Here is a 16,253-nt window from a genome sequence, read left to right as displayed (position 1 = left end):
AAAAGATAGGTATAATAAAATTCATCATTTTTTTAAATATAACCTTATAACGCACTATACTCTATTTCATTTTTCATTTTATATTTTTGTGGGTTAAGGGGTGTATAGGGATGTGGAAACACTTTATTGGTCCCTGGTCTTGGAACTAATTCTGTGCAATAATTTTGTTTATTTAACCTGACGCCTGCACCCCCCAAAGAAAGCCAGGGGTAAATAATTTAACTTAATTTTTTTTTCCATTTTACTACTTTTACTAAATCACATAATATATATATAATTATCATCAATTTTCATAATATATACAATTTTCATTAATGTAGTCTACACGATGATAAATCTAATACAAAAATAGTGAAATCACGTTGTTGGTTGCATGCTTAATATATACAATTATCATTAATGTAGTTTACACGATGATAAATCTAATATAAAAATAGTGAAATCACGTTTTTGGTTGCATGCTTAATATATACAATTATTATTAATGTAGTCTACACGATGATAAATCTAATACAAAAATAGTGAAATCACATTGTTGGTTGCATGCTTAATATATACAATTATCATTAATGTAGTCTACACGATGATAAATCTAATATAAAAATACTGAAATCACGTTGTTGGTTGCATGCTTAATAGGGTATACACAGTAACTTTGTATATAGCCTTTACATTTAAAGGTTCAAATTTGTAAAAACATATTTTGATTAATATTATCCATACTGAAATATTTTATTTTTTAGATAAGGAAGACTGCAGAATGTCCAATTCTAGCCCAGTTGAGTCAGTAGGTCATCTGACCACTGAGGGACCTCAGTTTGTGACAGGGGTAGGTCAACTTGTCAGTATGGGAGGTCAAGTTGTCAATATAGGAGGACAGTTGCTTACGTTATCCTCTAGCTTGTCCTCCGCAACCTTCCTCGGCAGCCCTCATTCTTCTGAAGGTTAGTGTTCTTGGTTTTTATTTTGTGGCTTCACTACATGGCAGTGCTTAGGATCCGTCTAATTTTGATGCGGATCCAGATCCTGGATCCGGACATTTCTTTATTATTTACTGATTATTTTCAGGGGTCAATATAATTCCTTTTTCAATCCCATTTGGAATTGACAAATTTGAAAGAAATTGGGGCAAAGTCTTTTATTGGGGGCAAATTTTTCTTGATAATTTAAAAAAAATTGGGGGCATTTTTAAAAAAAATTGGGGGCATTTTTTTAAAAAATTGGGGGCATTTTTTTTAAATTGGGGGCAATGGGGTAAATGTGTTAGTGGAATTTGAAAAAAAAATTTTAACTGGGGGTATTTTTTTTAAAAATTGGGGGCATGGGGGCAAATGTGTTAGTGGAATTTGAAAAAAAAATTTTAACTGGGGGCATTTTTGTTAAAAATTGGGGGCATTTTTGTTAAAAATTGGGGGCAAAAAATAATTTTGGGATCGAGAAAATCAGCTTTTTTGGGAATTATATTGACCCCTGATTATTTTGTTTTCCGATTTTTGGGTACCATGAAATATAATATATTTTGTCTTTGTTCTTGTATTAATATGAAGTGTATATCAATGCTATTTTACTGAATATTTTATTGGCAATTTGTTTAGGGAATGCAATCATGCCTAAGCAAATAATGACCTCCAGAAGAGAATCTATCCCAGTGTCGATGATCTCTAGTACCCGACCTACTCCTATGCAGATAATGTCAAGCACCAAAGTATCAACCATATCTAGTGCCTCATCTGATATAGAAATAATGTCCACTGCAGAGGGACCTAATCCAATCCAACTTCTCACCAATCATGATTTATTTTCAAAATGTCCAGTTTCTTTGCAAATTATGAGTGCCACAAGGGGACCAAGTTCAATCCTATCCAACCTTGGGAGCTCTTCTTCCATGCATTTTGTTTCTAGTGGAGGGGGATCTAATCAGTTCCCGATAGTTTCAAGTCCAGGCCAAGCAACCTCGGTACAAACTAGACTAGATGAACATCTGCAGAACACTGTTCAACTTCATGGAGAAGAAGATGAATATAATACTGAAGATGGTCTCGGACAGACCATAGAGCTGCCACCAGGTAAATATATCATTTAAAGAAATTATAGTCATTATGGAATTTTCGGCAACCTCTCGTGATTATGATCAGGTCAGGTTAGGTAAAAGAAAGGAAGATATCCACTCGAGGTTGCTAAAAAATGACACTTTACACTAAGGTATTACCAAAGGAAATGTGTTATTTCCACGTAATTTTAAGGTTTCCTTTAATTCAAGTATGTATTCAACATTTCTAATACAAATTAACATATTTTTTTTCTCAATAATGGAACATAACTCAGCCATTTCCATGATTTCAACAATTTATTTTTAACAAATCGTATGTATGAGTATAATGTGATATCCGAATATTAGTATGTGCCTCTAGAACTGAAGTTATATTATCGGAGGAATTCTTGAATTTTTTTGAAAGTGCAATTTCGCCATGTTTCAAATTCATTGAATATATTTAAGATCATAAATTGAGTCCAGAGCTGAAAACTTTAGAATGGATAAACTTTAATCCTGACTTCTTGATCCGAATATCCACTGTGGAAACTTTTCATTTTAGTCCTTAATCCACTCTTTTTTTCTCTCCTTGGATATCCGTTAATTGTTTTCTCCAATGAGAATATTTCTGTTCTCTCATTGGTTGCCCCCTTTTCTCTGATTGGCTGCTACAGTTTCTCAGATGATTAAATATTAATTTGAATTTTATCGTTTTTCATACACTTTTAGGATAATCTTGCAAGATTATGTTAATCTGGAGATTAAGAAAAAGAGTGGATTAAGCCTTGATCCCGATATCCACCATTCAAAAGTTCCCAGCTCAAGTCGTCTTTCTGTTCCCAAGTTTTACTGGTATTGCTTAGCGAAACAATAGATAGATTTTTCAGTATTGCTATTAAAATTGTTTCACAGATATTTCTACATTTAACCATGGGGTTTTTTTTTACAATATTTTTTCTCAGATCTCGATTTTTGTTGTTTTTAGAAATTAAATATTCATTATTTTACCATTATTGACAACATTTGTGTTAGCTTGGTAAGCTAAAGAGTAATATATAATATTTTAGATCACATAAAAAATTGACTAACGTTCGAATCTGTCGTCTCAAAAAATAGGTTTTAAAGTTTAAACAAAAAACTTTTTTGATTTAGATTTGGAAGAATCGGTTAAACCTGAGATAAATCTTATTTTAATCTTCTGTTCAAAAACTTGTACCTCACATCCTGCCCAAAATGTCTGAAAAATCCATTTAAGTACAACAATGAAATGCACATAATGTGTGTCCCACGAAACATGACGTTGGTGAATGGTTTTAAATGTCTTCTTTCATAATTTGTAAAGTTCTTTAATACCAAAGAGATTAATAAGATTCGTCACATATCAGAATATAAAAAATTCAAAAAGTCGAATATAATATATGGAAGAAGACATTCAAAACCGGTCATCAAATGTCATGTTTCGTGGGACAACCTGTAAATAAAGAGCCCACATAATCAATGGTATCGATTAAGAACGAGATACATCTGCGGGTTTGAAATACCTCAGCCCCTAATTAAACAAATTACTTTCATATTCATAAATAAATAGGAAAAAAGTTATATAAAATGTGTTAACTGAGAAAATTAACTTTTGTAAAAAAGAATAAATATTTTTAATCTCGTAAAATATTTCCTAATATCAATATTTCAGTTGCATCATACATGTCAATAGTTAAAGTAATATAACAGCGCATCATTATTGAAAACAAGACTTATAGTAAAAACGTTTCAATGAAGAAAATAAAAAGTTAAAATGTTTTATATTTGTAAACACAATGTGTCCCAAAAAACATGGGAATTTAGTGACGACTTTAAAATCGTCTTAGATCTACGCGACATTTTTTTGTAAATCGAAATCGGGCCGTAAGAAACAGAAAACTGTGGAATAGGAAGACGCCATTATAGCACTACTTTTGTGAATTTGATATTGATTCAAATCAAAAAGTTGTTTTTGTAATATACAATGACTTTTTAAGTTAAATGTGTCTGTTTACACTGAACAAATGTTGGCGTCTTATATTCTTGGGACCATTTAAAGTTATAACTGGAGTTTGAAAGCCATCTTCCTATTTTAGAGTCTCATTCTACTATATAGTCACAATCGAAATAATTAACACCATGTTTCCTAAGTTCTGGGATTTCCAAAATTATTTAATTAAAATTTTGTCCCATTTTTATTTAATTAAATATGACGAGAATGTTTTAAATCTTTGTCCTAAATTATTTTAAAAATCTAAGACGATTCTAATGTCGTCACTGTATCCTCATGTTTATTGGCACACCCTGTATATTTAGGTAGCATAGTGACACTGGACACAGGACAGCTTATTCAGGTGAGCCACTTTATTTTAAAGATAACTTTTTAAGGAAAATTTTTGATGATTTGTTTTTTTATTTTATCCCCTAGATGTACACTTTTTCATAGATGTTGAAGTTCCAAAGAACTAAAGGTCTCTCAGTTGTGAACGGTTGAAATTCATGATTCAAGTGAACTTTTTTCCCAAAAAAACTTCGCTGAATTTTGCCAAACAAACGATTGTTAAGGGAAATTAAATGAACTTTTGGGTGAAAATTATCATAAATGATATCTGTTAGGTCCCTGGTCTTGAAGATCTCCCCCTGGCATCCCTACAGGGTCTAGAGGAGAGCACCCAATCTATTCTTCTACAGCAAGGTGATGCAGAAGCTAAAACATATTTAAACAGTAGGACCCATTTATTTGTTTAATAAGAAGACGACATTTAAGTGATTTAATGTGTGTTATTGATGTTGTTGAGAAGCAAATAATTTTACCTAAAAAATTCAACTCAAGTGTATCATAGTGTACATTATACACCAACATGTTGCAAAGATCAGAGCCCGGTTCATAGATCGAGCTGTAGCTATGACTTGACAGCTGAGCTGTAGTAAGACGACTTTATTAAAGAGATCGCTTTTTGTGCAAATGCCCAGTAAGATTTCAATTTAAGCTGTCAAATTGCTATGACTTCGCAGCTTGGATTACAGCTTAGCTGTGACTCGAAGTCACAGCTATCAAATGCTATGACTTGAGACTAATGAACGAGGTGTGATCCAATTTTGAGATCAGAGCTCAGAGCTATGTCTGGAAATCATAGTCGCAGTTACAGCAAGTTACAGCTTGTTCTATGAACCGGGCAATGGGGATTAGACAATTTGAGTTTGTTGCGTTTTCTATCAAAAACGCATTGGTCATAATTATTACTTCATTCTGGCCTTAAGGAATTATATAGTTCCTTAATCCAAAAATTATGTTAATTATTTTTAAAGAATGAACAATTCCTTTAAAGAGACTGTAAGCATAATTTCAACTGAATTTTTATTTAAAGAGAGACATCCCCCATTTAATACGTTACCTTTTAAACCTTAGACTGATCATCGTGGACAGAGAACTCAGTGTGTTTAAATCTCTGAAATGCTGTGTAAAAAGTCGTAAATAAGGATTGTATGCCAGCGTACTGTGTAAACTCAACGCAGCTGAAGTCACATAATTCCTGAAAAAATAAAAAAATTGTTTGTCCAATGTGGTTAAAAAAGTTCGACTGAATATTTACATTCCGGTACTTTCTTTAAGTAAATATATAAATGTAAAAAGCTTGCAAACAAAGCGTTCAACAATTACAAGTGTTTCTATAGATGAAGACGTTGAAGTAAAAGTATATCCTTGATCATTTAAAGGGTTAACAGGAACTGTTGTGAATAGGGAAAACTCTTCTTTAATGAAAGGTCATTTGAAATTTTGCTTTCAGTCCTTTTGTTTGTTTACAGGTGGAGATGGTAGAAGAATCTGTCTGTATGAGGAGGAGGGAGATGAAGAAGGTCTACAAGCTCAAGTAGTTCAAGAGTATAGAGATGAAGGAGAAGATGACCAGGTTCAACTGGATTCTCAGAAAAATCTTGTCACAAACCTTGAAGATGAACTCGGTAGAAGATCAGGTTTGCAGATTTTAAAATTAATCTTTCTTTTTTCGTTCACCCAGCAGGCACAGTTTCAGGCCAGAGGAAGAAAACTGTCCCATTTTTAAACCTATCTCACGGTTTGTAATTGTTAAAAAAAATGTCAGCCGTTTTTTCACAAGCAGTTATGTTTTCAATATTGGTTTTATCGGTTTGCTGTGTTTAAGTCGACATAAGAAGAGTATGCAAAATGCATCCCTTGATTTAGGTCGTCCTGAAGGAGTAGATCAGACTGTAGATAAACCTATTCTTGTGTTAAGGTCTACCTAAAGGAGTGGATCATACTGTAGATAAACCTATTCTTATGTTAAGGTCTACCTAAAGGAGTGGATCAGACTGTAGATAAACCTATTCTTGTGTTAAGGTCTACCTAAAGGAGTGGATCAGACTGTAGATAAACCTATTCTTGTGTTAAGGTCTACCTAAAGAAGTGGATCAGACTGTAGATAAACCTATTCTTGTGTTAAGGTCTACCTAAAGGAGTGGATCAGACTGTATATAAACCTATTCTTATGTTAAGGTCTACCTAAAGAAGTGGATCAGACTGTAGATAAACCTATTCTTATGTTTAGGTCTACCTAAAGGAGTGGATCATACTGTAGATAAACCTATTCTTGTGTTTAGGTCTACCTAAAGGAGTGGATCAGACTGTAGATAAACCTATTCTTGTGTTAAGGTCTACCTAAAGGTGTGGATCAAACTGTAGATAAACCTATTCTTATGTTTAGGTCTACCTAAAGGAGTGGATCAGACTGTAGATAAACCTATTCTTATGTTTAGGTCTACCTAAAGGAGTGGATCAGACTGTAGATAAACCTATAGGAAAGAGTCCGTTTGCTTGTAAGATATGTAAAAATGTATTTATAGCTTGGAGTGCATACAAGAGGCACTGTAAGGTAAATTGTTATATTATATTGTTATATTCTGGTTTCGCTTAGATACCATTTTTGGTAATAAAAAGCGATTCTTAAACTTGATATTTTTCACTATATATGCTCGACATTTTTGAAATACTCTTGATGTATTCTTTAACGATCATCGTAACTGTTCTTCAAAATGTTAAAGGTTTTAGACTCTTTCATATAGTCTGGCAAACTGTTCCATGGGTTTATCACTCTCACAGAAAAAGAGTTTTTTTCTCACGTTAGAATTGAATTGCTTTACATTTAAATTGAAACTGCAATTGGATTGTCTTGTCAACTCTGAGACAAAATCTTTTTAATTCTGTTATCATAAAAATCATTATTAACATTTTCTTTATCGTCATCGTTATCATTATTATTATCGTCATTGTTATAAATATCAATCATTGTTATTGTTATTGGTATTTACTCTAGGTGCACCTGCTAGAACGAAGGTTTAAATGCTCCCAGTGTACGGAATCCTTTAACCTGGAGAAGAACTTACTTCTCCATACTGCAGGGATACATGAAACTCAATTTAGAAATTTTTTACAATTTTTATTCTTTTAAATTTTACAGTGGTTGCCAGATTATGGGGAACATATGGTACGAAAAAAAATTTAAATTTCCTGCATGATACATAATATTTAATAGATAAACAATCGTACAAAAGTACATGTTGATACTTTTCTCCAGTACACATATAAGAACACCTTATTGGTTAAAGTTCATGTTATTTTATCAGAACACCAAACAGGAAGTATTCTAGACTGCCCTGAATGCGGAAGGAAATTCACCAGGTAACTTGGGTCTTTTTTGACTTCAGTAATGTTAGGCATTTGATTTCGTCCGTTTTTTATGACGTATTTTAATGCAATTTTGTAAACCAGATTGAAAGGAGCCAGAAGTTGCATTTAAAAAATGTCCAGCCCCCCATCTTAATTGAAGTTAGAATGATTTGTTCAATCCTCGTAATTTACGACGTTTTTAACGAATATTTTTTATTCATGCAAAAGTACAAAGGTTTTATGGCTTTTCTGTTATTTTTTTTACCCCCCCCCCCCGGCCTCCTCTTTTTGAGCAAATGCATTTTTATTATTTAAGCTAAATCTTTCTGGATCAAATAAAGATGTGTATGTCTTACAGAGAGAAAGGGCTGGATGAAACAAAGGAAAAGTAACAAAGTTTAAGAAATCAAGGGGTGGGTTACTCCTCCCATATTTTTATTAGAGGGGGGGGGGGTTAATGGACTGCATTGACTGCTCCTCACCATAACCGCCTATTCTTTTTATATTGATGATATTTATGTATGTAGATTGTATGCTGTATAAGTGGTGTAAATAGATCTAACTAAATTTAAAATATTTGTTAGGATCGCTAGTCTTCGCTCTCACCTTGCAATCCATGAAGAGGATGACAGTCTCCCTTGTCCTAGGTAACTTCTGCTTAAAGTCATCAAGATTTTTTTTTTAAAGGGAGTGATCACCTTACAGGTAGTTTGGGGCATCCTAGTAGACCCTGTTTTTAAACGCATAAAGGTTCTTTCAGGTGTATCCAGAAAAATCCATGAATTTTACAAAAGTATTTTTTTATTTTTTTCAAATTGTCAAATCTTACGGAAGATATAAGATGCAAAACCACTCAGTATGAAATCTTCCTAAACATTTCTCAATCTGCATAGTGTAATATAAATAGTTTAGACATTCTAAATATTTTGTGGAATTATTGAAAAATCAAATTAAATAGTGTTACATAGTATGAGATTGAAGTTTTAACTATGTCTACTGTTTTCCTACCTGGAGCTGTTTTTAATAATAAAAAAAAAACAATTAAAAATTGGGATAAGGGGGGGGGGAGAATAGAATCGAGAAAAAATTCGCATTTTGAATATGTTTGTGAGTGATTCATGGTCCATTCATCGCTTTACTTCAATGCTTGTTAGATGTGGAGATGAGTTTGGAACAGAAATGGCGCTGGAGACACATGTGCGCCGCAAGCATGGTTTGGTGGGGTTGTGCGTTGATGAAAGCGAAAATGAACCAAATCTATTAACCGAATCGGAAGGTATTATTTCTTTTTCTAAATGTTTCCTTCATTTAACGAATAAAATTGATCTACGATCTATATAATAAAATTTATAAGCCAATGATAATCTATAAACATCGGAATGATTGTCGTCTTCATAATTTTTGAAATTCCAATTTTTTCTTTTCAGTAAAGCTGACAATCAAAATAAAATTTACTGGGATCCTCAATTTTAGAATATTTAGTAAAATTTGTTCAACAAATAAACTATTTTTAAAATTGTGAATTATACGTTGAATTTTTAGAAGGTTTTAAGGAGCCTGCCAGGCCGAGTTTCTACTGTAAAATTTGTGACAAAAATCTAGGATCTAGTTTGTTCTACAGGAAAATCATTAGTTAAATATGTTCTTTAAATTAAGATTTACTATATTTTCCAGGGGAGGGAAATCCCAACCCCCTGAAATTTCATAACGTTATTTTTATGTCAATATCCTGACATGGTCAGGGGTGGGAGGAGGGAATGTGGTGCCAGCTTTAAAAATTTGCCCTGGAAGAAAAAAATATTTAAAGATTCTCAAAATGTCTGATGATTTAAGCCGCCTGTGAATGTAACTAATGTGGATTGGGATTAGGGAACATCTGCAATACCATTCTAAATTCAAATCCAGCATTCAGCTTAGGTAAACTGATTTTTACCATGCTTTTAAATTAAGCTTGTGTAAACCGACTTGTTGCTTTTTATGAGAGCACAAAGACACCTTTCAGTTTTACATTACTTTGTTGCTTGTTTGCAATTTAAAATTTTAAAATCAATTCTTATGTGAATTTATTTTGTGTGTTTTCTAGGAAGAAAATGAAACGGGGAATTTGTCGAGAAAAGTTTAAACATACCTGTTCTTTCTGTGGAAAAAAGTTTAGTAAGCCCAGTCAGGTAAAAATACATTTTAAAACTAAACAAAGCATTATTCAAGTTTTTCAAGTCCATGGACAAAATGTGATAAAAGCGTTGTCGGTTTCAAAGAAACACTAAAATATGAAATAAAGAATTTTCTTAAGAACTAGATCATTTTATTCATATGAAATAACTGCTAACATTTCTTTTAAAACTTAAATTTCCGAATGCAAAAAAACTATCCTTGGGGGACGGCCTAAAGACTATAGATCCCAGCTTGGTTAAGTAAAAAAATCTCGTAACAGGGAATGACTTTATTTTATTTAGGTGAAGCGGCATGAACGTGTGCATACAGGAGACAAACCGTATAAATGTAGTGAATGTTCTAAGGTAGATCTAAAATGTATGTATACATTTTATGAAACTATTGTGTACTTTATCATTCTTACTCACTTCATCTTGAATTTCATAATGAAACTGCTATAAAGTAAGTATCGTGCTATGAAGTTAAATTAGCTGTACATTTTTAAACACGTGTGCTATAAAGTTTTGATTGGTTTCCGGATTTTCTCCGAAAAATTTAGAATATTTCCAAAATAATTTTTTTCAATTAAAATGAAAATAAAATTGAAATCATTTCTTTTTTGACTTCTGCTTTATTTCAAAGCTTATTTGATCTAGAAACAGGCATTGAAATAAGACAAGTACACAAACGTTTCATAAAATTACCTATAACACTATTATTTTGGTACGACGTGCAATAAAGTTTTTGGACTTAAATTTTCTCTTTATTTCGAAGGTTCTCGCCTTATTATATTTTGTCCCTCGCTAAAGCTCGGGACAACATTAAATTTGAAAAGACTTGAACCTTCTCGATAAAGAGAAAATTTCTGTCCAAAAACTTTATCACTGCGAACCAAAATAAAAGTGTTATAAATAGTTATACTACAGTGCGTCCATAATTATTATTCAAATGTATTTTTTATAAATCTAGCATGTAATCTAGAAATGAAAAATTTAAGCGAAATTACTTTATGAACTCGTAGCTCCTCCAATCTAGATATTAGGTCCAAGTTTAAGAAAAACAAATTTATCTGGTTGCATGCTAAAATTTCTAAATTTTTTTGTATTGCTCTTCTGATAGAGGTGCTATGATTTAATCTAATAGACCTATAATTTGACGTCCAGCGGTACAATATTATGAGTTTTATCTTCAGAGGAAAATGTATGAATTATTTTCTTTCAAATATTATAAGGTGTTCACAAGGTTCACTGTTCAAGGAGGGTTAAAAACAGTATTTTTATTTTTAAATTTTCACAATTGTTTTATTCAAGCTTCATAAAAATTATTTTTGAAAAAATAAGACAAATGCACAGTTACCATTTTATAATAATAATAATGGAAATTGAGTTACAATATTCTAAGGTTTGTTAAAAAAATTAAATTTCGTTTCTTTCAGGAATTCAATCAGTTAACAAGCCTTGAGAGTCACCAGCTGAAACACTCCGGTCAGAAGCCTTTCAAGTGTACATTCTGTCCTATCAGGTAGCCTTTCAAGTGTACATTCTGTTCTATCAGGTAGCCGTTCAAGTGTACATTCTGTCCTATCAGGTAGCCTTTCAAGTGTACATTCTGTCCTATCAGGTAGCTGTTCAAGGTACATTCTGTCCTATCAGGTAGCTTTTCAAGTGTTCAAACTGTCCCATCAAGTAGCTGTATAAGTATAAGCTGTACACTCTGTCCGATCAGGTAGCCGTTCAAAGGTTCATTTTGGCTGATCAGGTAGCCGTTCAAGTGTATAATCTGTTCGATCAGGTAGCCGTTTAAGTGTATATTCTGGCCGATCAGATAGCCGTTCAAGTGTATACTTTCTGTCCGTTCAGGTAGCCGTTCAAAGGTTCATTCTGGCTGATCAGGTAGTTGTTCAAGTGTAATTTTTATCCGATCAGCAAGAGTACTTTCTATCCGATCAGGTAGTCGTTCAAGAGTACTTTCTGTCCGATCGGGTAGCCGTTCAAGTGTACTTTTTGACAGATCAATTAGCTGTCCAAGGGTAAGTTTTTTTCCGATCAGGTTAGCCATTCATGCTTCAAGTGTACAAACTGTCTGATCAAATAGCTGTTCAAGTGTACACTGTAAATTCTTTCCGATCAGGTAGCCGTTTAAAGGTTCATTCTGGCTGATCAGGTAGCCGTTCAAAGGTTCATTCTGGCTGATCAGGTAGCTGTTCAACTGTTCATTTTGTCTGATCAGGTAGCTGTTTAAGTTTATATTTTGTTCGATCAGGTAGCCGTTTAAGTTTATATTCTGTTCGATCAGGTAGCTTTTTTAGTGTACTTTCTGTCCGATTAGGTAGCTATTTAAGAACTTCGTTTGTCAATTATAAAGTTATTAGGTTGCAATACATTTGTACTTTTTGTCCGTACAAATAGCAGTGCTGTAATTTCAATGAACAATTTTATACGCACATGTTACTATCTATATATTCATATTTTTTAGGTTTTCCCAACGCGGCAACATGCGCACGCACATTCGGCGGGTTCATGACATAGGAGATGCTAATCTAGATTTTAAATGTTCCTTCTGCCCTTGCTCAGTAAGTTATTCTTGGCCTTACATAAGGAGTACCAATATATTGAATGATGACGACTTGAAAGCGTCTTTTTGCCTTCAAACCTACGTTGCACAATTCACATAGAAAAAACAGAGTCAGACTATTCATTTTTATAGAATTGTAGTTGTACCAAAACAAAATATTGTTTCTTTTTATCAATTGTTCAGATACAAGTGAGATTTTTAAGTACTGGCTAAAAAACTGGATTTAAGAATAATGCCGCGTTATGAACCTCTCTGTTTAATTATATCTGTAAGAAGCATCAAAACTACAAAAGTATTAATGTGGTCATTAACCAAATATGACTCGTTCTACTATTTTAACTATTTATGAACCTTTTATTTAAATCTGCTAAAAAAACATCTTTGATTTCTTTCAAATGTTGTTTAGTTTAAGAAGGGTGGATCACTGCACGCTCATGTCTCCAGGTTCCATCCAGTACTGGACAACCCGGAGCTCAAGAAACCAGAGATCCCAGGGATTAAATATGGACCTGGAGAAGGTTCAGGGGTTGGTTCCTCTCTTAATACGGACGAGGTACTTAAAAAGAAAATATCGCTACTGTATATTTTCATCCTAAGGTTGATAAGAATCAGAGAGAAAATCTCCAGTTATTAATTGCTTTTATTATCATTAATATATATTTTTTGCAGGATATTTCTACCTTAATTAACTATCTTTATTATTTAAGTGATATACATTTCTAGTATTTCCACAAAAGTTAATCGTGGAGTGATTTTTCCAGCAAAAAGATCAGTTTAAAAAGTAGAAATATAAACAAACTGTTTTATCCTTATTTTTCAGTTTTCAATCTTTAAATTTAAAATTAGGAATGATTTCCTGATTTATTTAAATATCTGCAATAGTAAAAATAATTACATAGAACAATAATAAAAATAAACAGAAGGAGATGGTAAAATTTAAGTTTTTATGACTTTGTCACCTCGTAGCTCCTCTAGTTTTGATTATATGCAGGAGTATGACAAGAGCAAAACGTATACCGTTACATATAAGAAACTCAAAACATTTGTGTTCTTCGCGATAACAGATCTTCAATAAAAGGAGTTAAAATTAAAAATATAGAAGACTTCAATCACAATATACACGCACAAAAGCCTCACGTGTTAATTTAAATATTTTTGATCTGAACATTCTTAGTGTATTGTACAATGTACATTATTTTGAAAATTATTTTTACATTTATAGTGTGCCCCAATAAACATGGGAATTAAGAGACGACTTGAAAATCTTCTTCGATTTCCGTTTATATTGATAAATGACAAAGATTGCAGTAAAAAATACGTCCAGTCTTATGAGCTTTAAAAATGTGGTTTGTCTTCTTTGTAAATTATTATTAAACATTTGAATAATTTCATTATTGTTATTTGATAAATTAAGATCAGACAGATTTCTGAATATCTTCGTCAATCTTGAAGGTGCATAATATAGTAAACCACATTTTAGAATTCCCAATACTAGTAGTTTTAATTATTAATTGTTTTAATTTGAAATATTTCAAAAATTGTTTTAACATAATAATGCCACTCGGAACTAAGAGGATATAGAAATAGTCACTCAGTTCCCATGTTAATAGGGACACCCCACGTGGATTTAACGGTTCTGTTCTTATTCCAGAAAGCTGGGACTTACGATCACAATTTGACCCATTAAACATAGATATTTCGCCTTTTTCTTGAATACTTTTTTTGTGGGCATTTGCATTTTAAAAATAGTTGAATTACAGACCAAAACGAGTTTGATTTGAAATAGTGGAAACCGAATGCATTATACAATGTTTAATCTTTTAATAAATCTTTTTTTTTTAACCTGTTTCCGATCAAGGAAGATACAATAAGAACCCTCATATTATATTTATAACGTTTGTTTACCAGAAAAGTGTTCTGAGAGGAATCTAAATGAAATGCAGTCAACGTTTTGTGAACAATAAATAAGGGGTTTCTAGAAATTATTTTTTGTTAAAAAAGAAACATATCCATAATTATTTTAATTTCACCCATGGGTCAAGTTTTGGAAGAAAGTATTCCCAAAAGTCGTTTATTTATTGCATTTTCATAAGAAATGTTTTATTTGTTACTATTCATTTTAGAACGAGTGAAGTAAAGTATTTGTTACTACTTCAAGTAGTATATATTTTGTGGAATTATTGAAAAATCAAATTAAATAGTGTTACATAGTATGAGATTGAAGTTTTAACTATGTATACTGTTTTCCTACCTGGAGCTGTTTTTAATAATAAAAAAAACAATTAAAAATTGGGATAAGGGGGGGGGGAGAAATTAAATTAGATACACAAATTCGAGGATTTATTAGACAGAACTTGAAACAATAAACATTTTTCTATGAAATTTCATTTACGACTTTGCAGTTTTTTCATGTTTGCAGGAAGAAATGGTGTTTTCTTTTTATATCTTTTATCGAAGTAAGAAAATATTTTTCCGAAATTTGATATTTTTGCTCTAAGTGGATTCTTGAGTTCGGAGCCGGGGAGGGATTACTCAGAGATGTGGAGAGGGAAGGAGGCGGGTTGGAGAAGGGAAAACAATCTGAACCCCTCTCCAGAACATTAAAGGGAGAGAAGGAGAATAAAGGGAAGCAATCGGACCTGCTCTCTAGAGCACTAGAATCTGTGATGAACCCGTCTATGCCAGGGGTAATACATAATAATAATATGATTTTAAAGATTTCTCTCGTAATTCGTGATATTTATACATTTTTTAATGGTTTGTGGATTTCTACAAACCTATAACTTAATTGAAGGGTCTTTTAGAAGAACGTTTTAACTATTTAAATACGTATTCATTCATTTTTAAAATAAATAGGATATTTCGTTCCGTTAATTAGTTGAAACTGAACGTTTCTTTCCGGAATTTCCTGTTATTTTTAAAATTTCCGTTTGTTGACTGAAATTTTCCCAGCTTAAATTCAGATTTTGAAATTCAAACTCCAGAAATAAACCTGATTTACCCGGCTGTTGACAACTTAGTTCCAGGTTCAAAAACAATTTTCAAGTTCTGAGAATTTATTTTTCGGATTTTAAAGTGGAATCCATTTATGTTTATAATAACTAATAATTTTGTCTAGGAGTCTAAGATAGATCCTGAATTTATGGTTTTAGCAGATAAGTAAGTTTTTAATATTAAACAAAGATAAGTTTCTACTTATACTTATCTACGTATGATAAATATGAAAATTATAATAATAACGATAATAATAATAATAGTGATAATATTGATAATAATAATAATGATGATAAGAGTGATAATAATGATAATAATAAATTAATATATATTTTGCGCAACCCTATTCATGATGTATGTCAAATTATGGGGTTTAACTGGGTTTCATTTCAAACTCTATCAAATAGAAGACTTCCTTTACCACCTTTCTTAATTTATATCCTAAAGGTTGTCCATTATAAATTGAGACTTTTTAAACAGCTGATAAGATATCCAATCCATCAATGTGAAAAATCCGCGATCATCAGCCACCTGCGCCCTGGGAATTTAGTCATGCATTGTTTTGAAGAATAATCATCATAAAGAAGATTAAGGATATGAAAAGAGGAGTGGATGCAAACGCTTTCTGGTAGGTTCTACATTAAAAACTACCATTTCAATTATAATATATATTTTCCCCTGAAAGTTAAGGGCCTTATTGAAAAAGATATTTTCACACATGTACACAGAGAGACTGCCTTTGGAGCCAGTGTTTCTAAACGGGGATGTTTGTGTTACAAAGATTCTCCAAGATTC

General features: G+C 32.2%; 1 protein-coding gene across 1 annotated transcript in view; it reads left to right on the top strand.

Moving 5' to 3' along the window:
* LOC111701258 (zinc finger protein 236) overlaps positions 1-16,253 on the top strand; it is a 30,156-nt gene that overhangs the window by 6,269 nt on the left and 7,634 nt on the right. The window contains exons 2-20 of the mRNA XM_023472453.1: positions 744-944; positions 1,596-2,066; positions 4,367-4,404; positions 4,667-4,745; positions 5,858-6,025; positions 6,827-6,942; positions 7,384-7,468; positions 7,694-7,748; positions 8,321-8,383; positions 8,891-9,012; positions 9,279-9,357; positions 9,606-9,653; positions 9,820-9,904; positions 10,193-10,255; positions 11,326-11,411; positions 12,366-12,462; positions 12,871-13,017; positions 14,963-15,151; positions 15,583-15,623. Coding sequence (XP_023328221.1) covers positions 761-944; positions 1,596-2,066; positions 4,367-4,404; positions 4,667-4,745; positions 5,858-6,025; positions 6,827-6,942; positions 7,384-7,468; positions 7,694-7,748; positions 8,321-8,383; positions 8,891-9,012; positions 9,279-9,357; positions 9,606-9,653; positions 9,820-9,904; positions 10,193-10,255; positions 11,326-11,411; positions 12,366-12,462; positions 12,871-13,017; positions 14,963-15,151; positions 15,583-15,623 — 2,216 coding nt within the window. The 5' untranslated portion in view covers positions 744-760. The remainder of the gene's footprint in view (positions 1-743; positions 945-1,595; positions 2,067-4,366; positions 4,405-4,666; positions 4,746-5,857; positions 6,026-6,826; positions 6,943-7,383; positions 7,469-7,693; positions 7,749-8,320; positions 8,384-8,890; positions 9,013-9,278; positions 9,358-9,605; positions 9,654-9,819; positions 9,905-10,192; positions 10,256-11,325; positions 11,412-12,365; positions 12,463-12,870; positions 13,018-14,962; positions 15,152-15,582; positions 15,624-16,253) is intronic.

The sequence above is a fragment of the Eurytemora carolleeae genome, unplaced genomic scaffold, assembly GCF_000591075.1.
Source record: "Eurytemora carolleeae unplaced genomic scaffold, Eaff_2.0 scaffold44, whole genome shotgun sequence".
Taxonomy (NCBI): Eukaryota; Metazoa; Arthropoda; class Copepoda; order Calanoida; family Temoridae; genus Eurytemora; species Eurytemora carolleeae.
Note: the sequence above shows the minus strand (reverse complement) of the source record. Positions and strands in the feature narration are given on the sequence as shown.